This window comes from Dromiciops gliroides, chromosome 1, assembly GCF_019393635.1.
Source record: "Dromiciops gliroides isolate mDroGli1 chromosome 1, mDroGli1.pri, whole genome shotgun sequence".
Taxonomy (NCBI): Eukaryota; Metazoa; Chordata; class Mammalia; order Microbiotheria; family Microbiotheriidae; genus Dromiciops; species Dromiciops gliroides.
The window spans coordinates 540,929,642-540,946,440 of record NC_057861.1 but is presented as its reverse complement, the minus strand read 5'-3'; the positions used below and the strand labels follow the sequence as shown (position 1 = coordinate 540,946,440).

The following is a 16,799-nucleotide window of genomic DNA, read 5'->3' as shown; positions in this document are numbered from 1 at the left end:
TCTGAGGTCAGATTTGAACTCAGGTCCTCCTGACTCCAGGGCTGGTGCTCTATCCACTGTGCCACCTAGCTAACCCCATCCTTTTCATTTTTGATATGGGTAATTTGGTTTTCTTCTCTTTTTTAAATCAAATTAATCAGTGGTTTATTTATTTTACTGCTTTTTTCATGAAACTAATTCCTAGCTTTATTTATTAGTTTAATAGTTTTCTTACTCTCAATTTTATTATTCTTGCCTTTGATTCTCAGGATTTCCAATCTTATGTTTAATTTAGGAATTTTAATTTGTTCTTTTTTCTAATTTTTTTAGTGGCATGCCCAACACAAAAAATTACTAAAACAAATTAACTGACAAAACACTTCATGGAACTGCTTTACAATTGTCAAAGCAATTTGTCTCTATCTTGTTCTACTCTGGGGTGCCAACTCTCCTGATTGTTGAGTGCTTTCCATGGCCTTCTACATCCAGGAGGCCCTGACATGCTCCCCTTTACTTTTTTGGCCATCTCCTCACTGGGCGCTTAGCTGGCATTCTTTCACCATGACCAATTTCTGCCCCTCCTCATGCCCATTTTCCAATTCTGGAATCATAATCAAATCAACTCTGTCATTGTTGCTGGAAAGGATGAGTCAGTATACTTCTCCATGTTTCATTTGGCCTTTCCTATAATTTTCTAAATCAAAATACTGATTGATATGCTCCTTTAAGTATTTTCTTTCCCCCTCCACCCCACTACCATTAGACTCAAAATTTTATGTGGTCAGAGACTGTCCAGACTTTTGCATTGTATCCTGTATTTAGTGCTTATCTTGGCAGGTAGTAAGTGTTTAAAAACACCTTTTCATTTATTCACTCACTCTCACTCATACATTCATTCCGGGTTCTTTAGTCCTTTTAGCTACATAATACTCTTGTCCCTGTATATATGTACATATGTATATGTATGTAGGCAAAACAGTGGATGGAGCACAAGGCCTGGAAACAGGAAGATCTGCATTCGAATGTGGCTTCAGACATTTACTAGCTGTGTGACCCTGGGAAAGTCACTTACCCCTGTTTGGCTCAGTTTCCTCATCTGTAGAATAAACTGGAGAAGGAAACGGCAAACCACTCCAGTATCTTTTCCAGTAAAACTCCAAATGGAGTGAAGAAGAGTCAGACACAACTGAAAACAACAATAACACATGTACAATACACATATGTATATGCATTTGGGTATGTATACATATATATATACACATGCTTTCTTCATAAGGACATATATTTCTTACATACATTTTACATATGTATATATGTAAGTATATACATATATGTACTTATATATTTCTTTCTTCCTATCTAATAATGTAAAGTTAGGCAGAGAACTAAGTTCTGTCTAGGAATTTTTTCTAACTGGGAATGACTTTACCTGAATTCAAAATGTTTTATCTCAAATAAACTCCCTAAAGCCAAAGAAAAGGAAATCAAATGGGGGGGGGGAGGGGCGGGCAGGGTAGAGAGAAGAGGAATTATATTGCTTTCTAGGTTTGAAATGAGCTAATTATTGTAAAGGGTGTTACAATAGACTTGGTAAACAATCCTTAAATAATTTAATTCTGGATTGGACCCCAGTGATATTCAAATGCTTTTGCAATTGCAAAAATGCAATGAAACAAATTAAGAAAGATAGCCCCAAATACATGGATGTTTGTTTAAAAGTGGGAACAGAGGTAATTTTACATGTGGTTGGATTTCTTAATCCCCTCCTGGATCACTCACTGTCTTCTGCTGGTGGAGATGTTTGTGTAGCTCAGTGAAACTGTGAACTATGCTTTGCTGGGTTACCCAAGATGGAGAGGGCATAGGGGATATTTCTGACAAAATGAAATCCATTGGAGAATGAAATGGCAAACCGTTCCAGTATCTTTGTCAAGAAAACCTCATGGACAATATTAAAATGATAAAAGAGATGACATCAGAAAATGAGCCCCTCAGGTCAGAGGGTGTCCAACATGCTATTGGAGAAGAGTGGAGGATGACTACAGGTAGCACCAATAGTAATGAAGCAAGTGAGCCAAAGCTGGAAGGAAGCTCAGCATCTGGTGATGAAAAGAAAGTCCAATGCTGTAAAGTTCAATATTGCATAGGAGCCTGGAATGTAAGATCTATGAACCAAAGTAAGCTGGATATAGTCTAACAGGAGATGGAAAAATGAAACATCAACATCATGAGTGTCAGTGATCTTAAATGGATGATCACTACAAATACTACTGTGGCTAAGAATCCCTTAGAAATGGGCAGCTAGGTGGCACAGTGGATAAAGCACAGGCCCTGGAGTCAGGAGGACCTGAGGTCAAATCTGGCATCAGACACTTGACCCTTACTAGCTGTGTGACCCTGGGCAAGTCACTTAACCTTCATTGCTCCACCAAAAAAAAAAGAAGAAGAGGAATCCCTTAGAAATCAGTCCCCCTTCATAGTAAATAAAAGGATGAGAAAAGCAGTACTGGGGTATAAATTCAAAAATAACTGAATGATATCTGTTGGAATCCTAGGCAAACTATTCAACAACACAGTAATATAACACTGATGCCAGAGGCCACAGTTGATTAGTTCTGTGAAGATCTACAACATTTCTGGAAATAACGCCAAAAAAAGATGTCACGTTCATCTTAGGGGACTGGAATGCTAAAGTAGGAAATCAAAAGATAATCAGAATAACAGGCAAGTTTGTCCTTGAAAAGTACAGAATGAAGCAGGGCAGAAACTAATGGAGTTTTGTTAAGATAACTCATTGGTTATAGCAAACACTCTTTTTCAGCAACCCAAAAGGTGACTGACTCCACACATGAACATCACCAGATAGTTGATGTCAAAATCAGATTGATTATATGCTTTGCAGCCAAAGGTGGAGAAGCTCTATACAGTCAGTTAAAACAAGACCTGGAGGTGATTGTGGCTCAGATCATGAGCTTCTTATTGCAAAATTCAGACAAATCAAAGAATGTAGGGAAATCAGATGGTATAGGTATGACCTAAATAATATTCCTTATGAATATGAAGTAGAAATGATTAACAGATTTAAGGAATTAGATCTGATAGAGTGCCTGGAGAGCTATGGACAAGCCAACAAAAAATATTCCAAAGAAAAAAGAACAAGAAGGCAAAATGGCTGTCTGACAAGGCTTTTCAAATAACTGAGGAAAGAAGAAAGCAAAAGGGAAAGGAGAAAGGGAAAGATATGCCCCCTGCATGTAGAATTCCAGAGAATAGCAAGGTGAGATAAGGTTTTCTTAAATGAGCAATGTGGAGGCAGTTAGGTGGCACAATGGATAAAGCACCAGCCCTGGAGTCAGGAGTACCTGAGTTCAAATCTGGCCTCAGACACTTGACATGTACTAGTTGTGTGACCCTGGGCAAGTCACTTAACCCTCAATGCCCTGCCAAAACAACACAAAACAAAACAAAACAAAACAAAATGAGCAAGGCAAAGAACTAGAAGAAAACAATAGAATGGGAAAGACAGGAGACCCTTTCAAGAAAATTAGATATGAAGGGATGGGGCAGCTAGGTGGCACAGTGGATAAAGCACCGGCCCTGGATTTAGGACTCCCTGAGTTCAAATCCGGCCTCAGACACTTGACACTTAACTAGCTGTGTGACCCTGGGCAAGTCACTTAACCCTCATTGCCCTGCAAAAAAAGAAAAGAAAAGAAAAAAAAGATATGAAGGGAAAGTTTCATGCAAAAATGGGCATGATAAAAGACAACAATAGTAGGGATTTAACAGAAACAGAAGAAATGAAGAAGAGTACACAAAAGAACTATATAAGAAAGATCTTAACATCACTAATAACCAAGATGATGTGGTTACTGATCTAGAGCCAGATATCCTGGAGAAGTCAAGTGGGCCTTAGGAAATTTTGCTAACTCTAAAGCTAGTGGAGGTAATGGAATTCCAGCTGAACTATTTAAAATCCTAAAAGTTCATGTTGTCAAAGCACTGAACTTAACAGTTGTCTATGGATTAGAAAAAAATCAATTTATATCCCAATCAGAAAGAAGGGCAATGCCAAGGAATGTTCAAATTACTGAACAATTGTGCTCATTTCATATACCAGCTTAAAAATATGCAAATTGGGGTTCAGTAATTTAAGATCTGAAAATTGCCAAAAGATCAGGTTTTCAAAGAGGTAGGAAACTAGAGACCAAATTGCCAACATTTGCTGGATTATGGAGAAAGCAAGAGAGTTCCAGAAAAACATCTACTTCTGCTTCATTGACTATACTACCCTTTGACTGTGTAGGTCACAATAACATGTGGCAAGTCCTCAAAGAGATGTGGGTACCAGATCATCTTATTTGTCCCCTGAGGAACTTGTAGGAGGGCCAAGAAGCAACAGTTAAAACTGAACATGGAACAAGGGATTGGTTTAAGATTGGGAAAGGAGTATGACAAGGCTGTGTATTGTCACCTTATTTGTTTAATATATTTGATATACTCTGTATATCAGAGTACATCATGTTGTAAGGGGCTAAAATTCTAGCTATGGTGTCTAAAGTATAATGAGTGGTCACCCAAAATTAGAAGCTTTAGCAAGAGTTTAGACTTTTAAGAATTTATTAAAGAGCAATCAGAAGTTGGTGAGGAGAAAGAGAAGTAAAAAAATCTAACTATCTCTAAGAGACCCTAGCATCTGACCTGCCATACTGAGGTCAGGAACCCAAACGACCCCAATACTTTCTTCCTCCTCCCAGAAGCTTCCTCTCCAACAGGAAACAGGGCCATACCACACACACACACACACACACACACACACACACACACACACACACACACACACACACACACACACACACACACACACACAGCTCCAAGCTAATTGGCTGGTAGCTCTGCTTGACAAGTCCCACAGGTGGTTTCTATAGATGTAAGTTCCGGATGCCAGACTGACCTTTGAAACCCCAGAAAAGGTAATTTCCGGATGCTAAAGTCACATGGCTTCTCCTCACATGCCCTCTCCTCATGGCAGAGCTTCCCTGCAGTATCTCTCCAGCAGGGGGTGCCATTCCCCTGTGCTTCAAGTGAAGTAACATTGTTTCTTCACGTGAACCAATAACATTGCAGATGCTTATGACTAAGTAAAGGGAATGAAAAGAAAGAAAAAGGAATTGAGCAATGCACTGACAAAGGCTAAAGGGGGCACTCCCCTATTAGCAGGTGGACATCACAAGCAGAAAAACTAAAAAGGGCACTCCCTTTTAGTAAGTGGACATTATAAACAGTGTATACAATGTGAAAAAGGAAAACAAGAAAATGTCCATTTAAGTCTTTGGAAGTCTTTTCTCAGATAATTCTTGGGATGTCCTCTGGGTGTAGTTGTGGAATGAAAGTCTTTTCAGGTGTTTCTGATGCTGGTAATCAGATGGGAAAATTTCCTACAAAATTGAGCTTAACACCCATAATCAAATCAAACAATGAGAGTTCTTAAAAACATGTCTTCTGGCCTCAGACACTTAACACTTACTAGCTGTGTGACCCTGAGCAAGTCACTTAACCCCAATTGCCTCACTAAAAAAAAACCAAAAAACAAAAAACATGTCCAAGGAAATCCAGAATCTTAGTTGTTACACATGAAACATATAATAAAAACAAAAAAAATTGAAACATTCTCTAAAATTAATATTACTACAGTTCCTCCCCCCGCCCCGTGGAGGATAAATTGAGAAGACAATTGTGATATTAATTTAGAAAATAATTTTTATCTTTGTTTTGTGATAAAATAATGGGATTTAGCAGATACTCAAAGGCCCACCTGGAGATTAATCTAAACTGATTGAATTAAGTGAGAGTGACTGACTGCTGATTAACCTACTTCAAGTTAACTAGACTGTAATGACACCTGGCTAGCCCTTAAGAAGGTATTGTTCTGGGGCAGCTAGGTGGCGCAGTGGATAAAGCACCGGCCCTGAATTCAGGAGTTCCTGAGTTCAAATCTGGCCTCAGACACTTGACACTTACTAGCTGTGTGACCCTGGGCAAGTCACTTAACCCCCATTGCCCTGCAAAAAAAAAAAAAAGGTATTGTTCTCAGAAGCTAAAGACTTTGAGCCTTTTAGAGAGAATACTATTCCCTTTGAAAAATACATTGCCTATTTTAAAAAACCAGGAATATTTGGAGACAATGATACTGTTGTGACCTTTGCAAAACATAACCAGCTGAGTGTAATCACTCATCAGTTGAATAAACTCCTATGGCAAATTTGTGGTACAGACAAAGCCAATATTAAAGAATTCCGTATTTTCTACCATAAAGAACATTATTACAGCATTAGAAGAATCAATGATAATTCAGAAACCCCTGCCACTTTGGCATGCAGAGAATTGGGGAACCAGTTAAAACAATGTGGTATACCCCAAACTTTAGCAATATAATAATACTTTTTTTAATACTTAAATGGTTTTTAATTATAGATATATCTCAGAGAGCAGAACTTCTACTACATCCTTGATTTTTTTTTACATATAAGGTATTTTATTTTTTCTGTTACATGTAAAGATAGTTCTCAACTTTTGTTTATACAAGCTTTACAATTTCAGATTTTTCTCCCTCCCTCCCCTCCCTCCCCCCTTCCCTAGACAGCAGGTAATCTGATATAGGTTATATCTATATATCTATATACCCATATATCTATATAGATATAGATATAGATATAGATATAGATATCTATACACACATATCTATACACACATAATAACATGTCATGGGGCGCAGAGCACCCCAGAATTTCTCTGGGGCACACCGAGGAATCTTCTCCTTGAGAAACTAAACCAGAGGACAGATAACACCTAGAAAGATAAACTGAACCTACCCTTCATTCTGGTCTCCCTTACCCTGGGGAGATAAGGTTGGGTGCGGCTTCGGCCTTTGTGTTCTGAAGAGGGATCCATAGCCACCCCTCTCCCAATTCCTTTAGTCACTACCAGTGGGGGATGGTCCTCCACTGCTCACCCAATTCCCCCAGCTACCACCAATGGGGGATGGTCCTCCCTCACTAAAGGAACTTTCCACAGGAAGATGGTCCACCCCCATCAGTCCTCTATAAAAGTACCTTCCGGTCTCCTGTTGGATGAGATTTGGTACCTCTGAGCCATGCGCTTTATGCCGAATCTCCCCATGAAAAGTCCAAGGATTTCTTTCATGGTTTTCCTCCCCCCACCCTTCCCTTCCCTTGCTCCTAAATAAACTATCACCTTATTCTAACTACGTTTTGTGTGCAAGAGGGTGTAATTCTTTAAAGAGGAATTCCCAAGAACCCCAACCCATACCCCATTTTCCCACCATATCAAACATTAATCTTATTTCTCCATTAGTCCTATTATAAGAGAAAAAATCAGAGCAATGATGAAAAACCTCAAAATAGAAAAACAACAGCACCAAAAACAAAAGAAATAGTATGGTTAATTTAGCATCTATACTCCACAGTTCTTTTTTTTTCCCTTGGATTTGGAGATTGTCTTCTATCATGAGTTCCCTGGAACTCTTCTGTACCATTGCATTGGTGAGAAGAATATAGTCCATCACAGTAGATCAACACTCAATGTTGATGATACTGTGTACAATGTTCTTCTGGTTCTGCTCATGTAAGACCCTCCAGGTTTCTCTGAACTCCTCCTGCTCATCATTTCTTGTTTTTGTTTTTGTTTTTTCACTCAGTCTGATGGCTTGGTCAGAATCCATCCATCTAGGGCCTAGCACAATTACTGGATGTATTGGAACTATGATATGTTGTATGATAACCTTTCCATAACATTTTCAGGTGTCATCAAGGACACATTACTAAATTTGGCCTTGATCCAGACACATGGTGGTAACAAGTGTTATAGATTGCATAACTGCCTCAACTCTGTATTATATGGGTATAAATCCTCCAAGGGGGGGGGAATGTAATATACTATATATATATATATATATATATATATATATATATATATATATATATATATCAAGTTTAAGTATGAGTTATATTGTGAAGAACTCTCACTGTTTAATTTGGTCATTGACAATGCTATACTAAGGATTAGTGAAAATCCAGCAGTTCAACAGCTAAAGAAGTAAAAAGAGTCCAGAGACAATCAGAGTCCAGACCAGAGTCGAGTTTTCCTGATGACATCTTCAGACTCGAAGAAGACAAGATTTCAAACACTTTAAATGAACAATTTTGTTTTGTTTTTTCCTTCTGTTATTATATATACCATTTGTAATATGTATTCTCTGTAGAGGCCCTCCCTCTGAAGACAGTGCCAAAGGGCTGGTTCATGAGGGACCACCCCTCTGGACAGAATTTCCCCTTTTTCCTTTTCCTATATTGTTATTTACATATTGTTTTTTGTCATAGGGTATTATATTCTGTTATTTTTTTTACTGTTTCATCAAGGAAACACCCCATGTTTCTTGAGGAAACAAAATGGGGAATGTGATAAAATAATGGGATTTAGCAGATACTCAAAGGCCCACCTGGAGATTAATCTAAACTGATTGAATTAAGTGAGAGTAATTGACTGCTGATTAGCCTACTTCTAGTTAAGTAGATTGTAATCATACCTGGATAGCCCTTAAGAAGGTATTGTTCTCAAAAGCTAAAGACTTTGAACTTAACTCAAGACCACCTTCAAGTCCAGTGAACCAATGGATTTGGATGACACTAACCAATCAGCTTGAAGCAGTGTATAAGGATCTCCTATGCTCTGGACCTATAAAAAGCTTCCACACTCAGTTTGAGGGGAGTTCGTGATTGAAGCAGACTCATGGTGGAAGACTTGAGGAAGAACCAGACCAGGCTGGAACTCTAGGCTAGATAGGCCTTTTCTTAACTTTCTGAATTCCACGTGAATAACTGGTATGCTTTAATAAATGCTTAATGCCCAAAGACTGGTGCTAAAGCTTCTAATTGAAGTCGACCACACAATTTAGATTTTAAACATCACAATTTCATCACTTTTTTGCATCATCTGCCTAATTATCCTCATGCCATTATGAGAAATTAAAGAATTGAATATAATTAGTAGCAGATGTCAAGGCCAAATCCAACATTGTATTTATCATTATACCTGAGATAATTATGGGGGTTACCATAAAAGAACAGAGAAATAACTAAGTCAGGCTTAATCAGATGCATGGAATTGAGATGTCCATGACATCAGGCATATAGGAGGGGGAATTGAAATCAGGTGTCAAATGAGATGGCATAGCCTGGCCACCCGGTGCCATGTGGGGGAAAATTAAACCAAGAAAATGCAACCTCAATGGATGCTTGTCAATCGCCGTTTTCTTGACCTTTCCCAAAAGAGTGCAGTACCTTGACTTCATGCATGTCTCCCCTCATGTGACACAGTTCAATGTCTGCTCTTGCATGTATTCCTCTTGTGATTGGATGGCATCCTGGCCAACTGGCATCTGATAACTCATAATGAAGGCAATTAATATCTTAAATGATAAGTTCCCATAATCCAAGTCTCATATGGATTTAAAAGTTGAGGATATTAATGATCGTTAAAAATGTGAATGTGCCTAGACTCAGAATATAATATACAATTATGCAATAATTTCAAGTAATAACCCTTTTTTTGCTAAGTATATTATTACTTTTGTGAAAATCAGAACATATTTTAATACAAGTTAAAACACAATCTAAAAAAAAAGAATCTCTATAAAAATAAGCCCATACTAATGAGTTCAAAATGTAGTTGCAATAGCATAAAAAAGAAACCCTTAGGTAACATTTAAACTGGCTTTTTTAAAAAATTAAGTTGAAAAAAAATTTAATATCTAAAATACCCACATAGCATATTATTTTACACAATATGTCCCCATTTATGGCAATAATAAATTTGATTACATGAATATTAAAAAAAAACCTTTTGCAAATGTTCCCCTCTTTTTAAAAAATATATGCTTATCAAAAATAATACTTCTAGAATTAATTTATGCTTGCCATGGTAACCAATTTACCAGGGAAATGCTTTATAGAATTTGATCAAATAATCATTTGGAAAAAACAAACTGTTTAGAATATGGGAGCACAATACTCCCAGAATTAACATTGTATTATGAAATCAAAACCATCTTGCATTGTTTCAAAATTGGAGAGATAGATGAATAGAACAAAATACACATGGAAGAATAAAAGACAATGAAATTTAATGGTCTATATGTGCTGGTACCGGTTTTACATGGGAGCAATGTATCCATGAGTCCTTCTCTACAATTTTGATGGCAGTTGGAGTTGTTAGCAATACTTGGAAAGGACCTTCCCAAGATGGCTGGGTCCCACTAGTCCGATAAAAATTTTTGATATATACACTGTCTCCTGGTTTCAAATCATGTAAGGAGAAGTCCAAGGGGCCAGCCTGTACTGCTGCTCTTGCCTTGTGGAGTTCATGTAGTCTGGCTTATAATTCCTGTATATAGGAAGCAACAGAGGCATCTCCCCCCACCAATGATGTACATACTGGGGGAAAAGGTTTTGCTTGGATACAAGAATGGCCAAAAAGCATCTCATAAGGAGATATATGTAGTTCTCTTCTTGTTCTCTACCTGCTATGCAGGTAGAACAGTGCCAAGGGTAGAATATCAGGCCACTTCAATTGAGTTTCAGTGCACAATTTGCCAATCATGCTCTTCAGCTCTTTATTCATACGTACCACTTGGCCTGAGCTTTGTGGATGGTAGGGTGTAAGAAATTTTAGAGTAACTCCCAAGAAAGAGTAAATTTGGGATAAAACAGAATCAGAAAAATGTGTGCCTTTGTCAGAATCAATGCTGGCTGGTGGGCCAAAGTGAGGGACTATCTCTTTAAGGAAGGTTTTAGCAACAAAGGCAGCTGTGGCTCAGGGGTTGGGAAACACCCCCACCGACTGAGTGAGTTGATCAACTATAACAAGATCAAACTTATAACTTCCTGCCTTAGGCATTGTAATATAATCAATTTGTAGATGCTCAAAAGGTATATATGCTAAAGGAAATCCTCCATAATCTTTACCCCGGAAAGCATGTTGATTATAAGTCTGACAAAATGAACAAGAGGCACAAACCCTACAGGCCACATTAGTAACTCCAGGGGCAATCCAAACCCTTTTTACTGAGTCCACAATTCCTTGTGTGCCAAAATGTCCTTTTCTGTGATAGACAGACATACAATTGGGGCCTCGGCTTGGGTGGAGGAGAGATGCTGGCTCCCTTAGATAGATGAAGGAATCTTGGCCTTTTTCTCTTTGATCACTAGATTCTAATGCACCTTAATAAATATTTCAAAGTCTAAACTCTTGGTAAAGCTTCTAATTTGGGGCAACCACTCATTAGATTTTAGACATCATAGCTAGAATTTTAGCCCCTTACAATGTGAAATGCTAGACTGCATGAATCAAAAGCTGGAATTAAGATTGTTCAAAGAAATATCAACAATCTCAGATATGCAGATGACACCACTCTGATATCAGAAAGAGAAGAGGAATTCAGCCTTTTGATGAGGGTGAAAGAGGAGAGTATAAAAGCTCCTTTGAAGCTTAGCATCAAAAAATCTAAGATCATGGTAACTGGTCTTATTCTTGGGTTTAAAATCACTGCAGACAGAGATTATAGCCATGAAATTAAAAGACATTTGTTCCTCGGAAAGAAAGGTATGGCAAATTTGGACAGCATAATAAAAAGCAGAGAGAGACATCACCTTGCCCACAAAGGTCTGTATACTCAGCTAGGGTTTTTCCAGTAGCAATATATGGCTGTGAGAGCTGGATCATAAGAAAAGCTGAGTGCTGTTGAACAGGGACTTTAGAATTGTGGTAGTGGAGAAGACATTTGAGTCTTTTGGATAGTCAGGAGATCAAATCAGTCAATACTTTAAGAAATTAATTCAAACTATTCACTGGAAGATCAAATACTAAAGCTATAGCTGAAATACTTTGGCCACATAATGAGAAGACAGGACCCGGTGGAAAAGACCCAGATGTTGGGAAAAATTGAAGGCAAAAGAAGAGGATGGCAGAGGATTAGATGTCAGGGAAGCAATGAACATGAACTTGAACAGACTTGAGGAGGGTCCAGCATGTTACTGTCCATGGGATTACAAAGAGTCAGACAGGACTGAACAACAACTTAATCCAAAGGGAAAGATCTTTCAGGCCTCTCTGCCTCCAAACTCTGAGTATGCAGTCCTATGCACAGACTTTGGGGTTGTTGCCACCTCCTCTAACCAGGAGTGAGAAAATATACTGGGAAGATTAAGGAAATGAAATGCAATTTACTCATATTTATCTATTAGCAGCGCTGCTCTGTTCTAGGATGGAGGAAACAAACAACTAACAAGATACTTAGTACTTGTGGGAAGGACACAATTGCTGGGCTATTGCGAAGACTTTTAGCCCAGTCCCTACAGTCCTGGGTGCTTAGCATTTAAAGGGATTAGCCGGGATTCACACTTTTTGGAAGGGTCGACCCTTTCACTCCTCCCGGGAGATGTCAATTACTGTGAGGGTACTTTTTTCCCCGCCAGCTCCGGGCCAGGCCGCACCCAGTTCCCCGTAGGTGACACCTGAGTGGTGCTGCGTCTGGGCACAAATTTTTTGATTGGCTGGCTGGTGCGCGGGGGCAGCACTGGGAAAGAGCCTGTCGCTTTAAGCCGGGGCGGGGACTCCGCAGGGCGGCAGCTTTGCTCAGAGAGCCATGGGCCTTCTTGCTGCGGGAAGAGCTGCAGCCTCTCAGGGTGAGTGAGCAAAGGTTCCCTCCGAACGTTCCCCGGCGGGGAGATGCGGGGGAGGGAGTGTGCTTCTTGGGGGGAGGAGGGGTTCGTGGGTTGTGGCGGGGCTCTGCGGCCAGCCGGGATTGCTGAGCGCGTGCGCAGGCGAGGCCGTCCGGCGCTCCGGTGCAAGGGAGTCAGGAGGCCTTTCCAGCCCCGGACGTAGTTGAGGGTGATGCTGGGGCGGAAAGGTCCTGACTGCGCGAGAGCCTCTTCCATTCACTTCCTTACTCACTTTCGGCCGAGACGGGGCCAGGGGTTTCATTTTGAAGCTTTCCACCTCCATATTACTCCTAGGTAGGATAAGGTGGGGGTGGGGTTTGGGGTGCGGAACGAGGGAAAGGCCGAGGCGGCTTTTGGAATTGATCCTCTGCGGGTACCGTAGCACCGGTCCGGGCAACGGCGAACCCTCCAGTCTTGCAACAAAGAAGTGAACCGGAGGAGTGTTTGAGGTCCAGTTTGGGTCTGGGAAGAGGTGACACCCCAATCTCCGCCCTCCAGCGGAGTGGAAGGGCCCACTTGGGGCGGGGGGGGGTGTGATACCAATCCTCGCCTCCCTGCGTGAAGCTCCGGTCTCAGCCCGCGGTCTAGAGAGAGCGATCAGGTTAGCGGTGGCAGCGCCACCACCCGGCGTGGAGGCGGTCTTGCAGGCGTTGTAGGACTAGGGGGCGGGGCGGGGGTCTTGGCGAGGGAGTCCTGTCCGAGGGCCTGCTGCTTACTCGGGGCTTGGGAGGCCTGGGATGGAGGAAACCGGGAGGTTTTCCGGGAAAGGACTGGGCAAGGTGGAGGGGTGTGTGTGTGTGGGAAGCTACCCGGAAGTGGGTACCCAGAGACCCGCCTACCTCTGATCTTCTCTTTAGTAGTTTACGGGTGGGGGGTGCGGGGGGGGGGCCCTCCAACTGTCTGGGAGGTGAAGGAGGGGAAGGGCATAGGAGGGTTGGTAGGAATAAGGGGAGGAGCTTTTCGGGGCACCCCAGAAGCCAGGCACTCCTGAAAACCAGTAACCTATCCACAGCCAAATCACTCACTATCTGACCTTCATTTAAATAGATCTCAAGCCCTGGGGGTACCTACTCTGGGACCTCTGATACCAACTTGCTTTTTGGGGGCTTTTAAAAATAACATTGCTGGGGTTGGGGGCCCTGGACTTCTGTGATCCTGGGGAGCCGCCTCTGTTGTGTCTCTGGGACTAGAACGGATCCACACAAGTTACATTGTTCCCATCATCTGTGAGTGAGAGTTTGCGGTTATCAAGGGAACATGAATCAGAAGAACCCCTTCTCTTTTTTCTCTCTAAGTGCACATCTATCCTGACTGAAAAGAAAAGGAGAGAGGGGCCTGGAAATTAATTTGGGTAAATGAATTTTGTAGCTTAGGAAGATGTTCCTCTAAAGTTTCACCCATCATTTAAAGTTGAAGAAGCATGGCCATTAAAGAAAAAAGTTGCACGTTTCATATATTTAAAGGGTAGCAGAAATGTGAATTTTAGGTTATTAAAAAACTTTTTAAAAATTCATGAATTAAATTGCTTTGTATTGGGGTTTTTAGGCAGAATTTTCTGAAATAAATAAGCATGTTCAGAATTGAGCTTTAGGATACTTACAGGCTTATGTCCTGGAAAACTGAAATAATCTGTGCCTTTTTATAAAAATAGGTTGGCCCTGACTCCATTCTTCTAAGAAACAGAAACTAACTCAAAAGAAAAATGGCATTTGTTGCAACACCCGGGGCCACAGTGGTTGACCAAACCACTCTGATGAAAAAATACCTTCAGTTTGTGGCTGCTCTTACAGATGTAAATACACGTAAGTTGATTTGTTTTCCCCTATTGCCATTTCAGGACACATCATAATATGACTTAGTAATTGATGTGCACAGTGAGATAAATGATGGCATTAAAGCTCACTTTACATCCTTTCCCCTTTTTGTAGGGAAGCAAAATGATGGATATTATTATTTGGAGCCCTAAAGAGGCAAATGTTTGTCTGTATATGAATGTATGTGCGCGCGCACTTGTGCCTGGATGTGTGACTGGTGGATGTGTGGTATGAGTGGTAATAGGGACTTAGTTATATGCCTTTTTATAGAGGGCCATGATATTCAAACTGATAAGATCTGATTGCTTCTTTTTCAAAGTAAATCTAATAGTTGTAAGATTTAAAAAAAAATGTCAATAACTTGAGTATATTTCACTTTTTACAGCTGATGAAACAAAACTGAAAATGATGCAAGAAGTTAGTGAAAATTTTGAGGTACCTTTTAAAACTTTGTTTCTATTTTGCACCTATATCCAAGTTCTCTCAGTTTTGGTTTCCTTTTTAATTTGTTTAGAAAGTATATTTGATGACTTATGTCTTCTTTTATTTTTAGGGCCTTACCATCCTTCTATTCATCTATATTCCCAACATTGGAATATCCATGACTTGTCATCATTCTCTATATCCTCTTAGTTGCCAAGTTTTTGACATTTCTATTTCAATAACATTTTACATCTTTTCCCTTCTCTCCACTCATACTGCTGTTAGTCTTATTCATCGCTTTCTTGCCTAGATTACCATAGTAACCTCCTAATTGATCTCCCAACAGCCAGTTCCCTCTTTTTTCCAATCCATCCTTCACACTGCCAAATTTATATTCTTAAAATACACATTTGACCATGTCATATTCCTACTCAAAAATCTTGAGTGTCTTCCTGTTGTCTCTAGGAAAAAATAAAGAAATCCTCAGCCTGGTGTTTAAAGCCTTCCACAATATGATTGCTGCCTACCTTTCCACTCTTGATTTATGTTACTCTTATTCCTACACTCTATATTCCAGTGAAACTGACCTACTAACTTCCATATACCTGAAATTTCATCTCTTTATTTTGAGCCTTTGCAGAGGTTTGCAATGTACTTCTGCCACTTAGAATTTCTAAATTTCTTCACAGCCCAGCTCAGGTGTCACTTTCCACACAAAACTTCTTCCAGTCCTTTAATTAATGTTCTGCTTTGAAATTAGTTTCTATATATAATTTGCATTTCTTAATAAAAATTAATGTTGTTATCAATATTCATAATAGCTGCATTTATATAGTGCTTTAAAGTTTGCAAATCACTTTACAATAATCTCATTTTATTCTTACAGCAGCTCTGCCTGATAGGTCCTGTTATTATCCTTATTTTATAACTGGTGAAATTGAGGCAGAGAATTTAAGTGACTTGACTAGAGTCAAGCTTCTAGTATTGCCTGAGGCAACATATGAATTCAAGTCTTGCTGACTCCTGGTCTTGCACTTATCCCTTGCTACCTAGTAACCTCCTAGGTATTTATATACCTATGCAAATGCTGGTATAGAATGTAATCTTGAGGTTGGGAATGTTTTGTTTTTGTTGTACTTCCAGTGTTTATCACAGTGCTTGGCCTGTAGTAGGTGCTTAATAATTGTTGAATTGTAGTGAATGTAGATTTTATTATACTTTTTATAGCATGAGATAAATTTTTTTTTTTTTAGTGAGGCAATTGGGGTTAAGTGACTTGCCCAGGGTCACACAGCTAGTAAGTGTTAAGTGTCTGAGGCCGGATTTGAGCTCAGGTACTCCTGACTCCAGGGCTAGTGCTCTATCCACTGCACCACCTAGCTGTCCCCGATAAATTGTTTTAGGATAGAAATGGAAACAAGTTATAAATTTCAAGTTTTCTTTTTTCTTTTCTTTTTTTTTTAGTGAGGCAATTGGGGTTAAGTGACTTGCCCAGGGTCACACAGCTAGTAAGTGTTAAGTGTCTGAGGCTGGATTTGAACTCAGGTACTCCCGACTCCAAGGCCAGTGCTCTATCCACTGCGCCACCTAGCTGTCCCTTCAAGTTTTCTTAAGTTCTTGTTTAGGATCTGTAATCACCACCATCCTTTTGCTTATTTGTACCTAATAATGTATTGAGGCGTTACAGTATGCTGCATTGGCAGGAGTGCTGGATCAGAGCACTCAGATCTACACGTAGATCTGCCAGTCACCATTGTTGTAAGCTTGGGAAAGTCACATAATCTTT

At 39.9% G+C, this 16,799-nt stretch overlaps 1 protein-coding gene across 9 annotated transcripts in view; it reads left to right on the top strand.

Moving 5' to 3' along the window:
- Positions 1 to 12,641: 12,641 nt before the first annotated feature.
- Positions 12,642 to 16,799, top strand: part of LOC122735893 (transformation/transcription domain associated protein) — a 152,901-nt gene continuing 148,743 nt past the window's right edge. For 6 of the 9 annotated variants that reach the window (XM_043977813.1, XM_043977805.1, XM_043977800.1 and 3 more), the window contains exons 1-3: positions 13,731 to 14,127; positions 14,428 to 14,578; positions 14,976 to 15,025. In XM_043977813.1, the coding sequence (XP_043833748.1) occupies positions 14,479 to 14,578; positions 14,976 to 15,025 (150 nt within the window). In that variant the 5' untranslated portion in view covers positions 13,731 to 14,127; positions 14,428 to 14,478. Of the gene's footprint in view, positions 12,741 to 12,887; positions 13,071 to 13,730; positions 14,128 to 14,427; positions 14,579 to 14,975; positions 15,026 to 16,799 lie in introns of those variants that run through there. The other 3 variants (XM_043977768.1, XM_043977760.1, XM_043977777.1) reach the window with 3 other exon arrangements.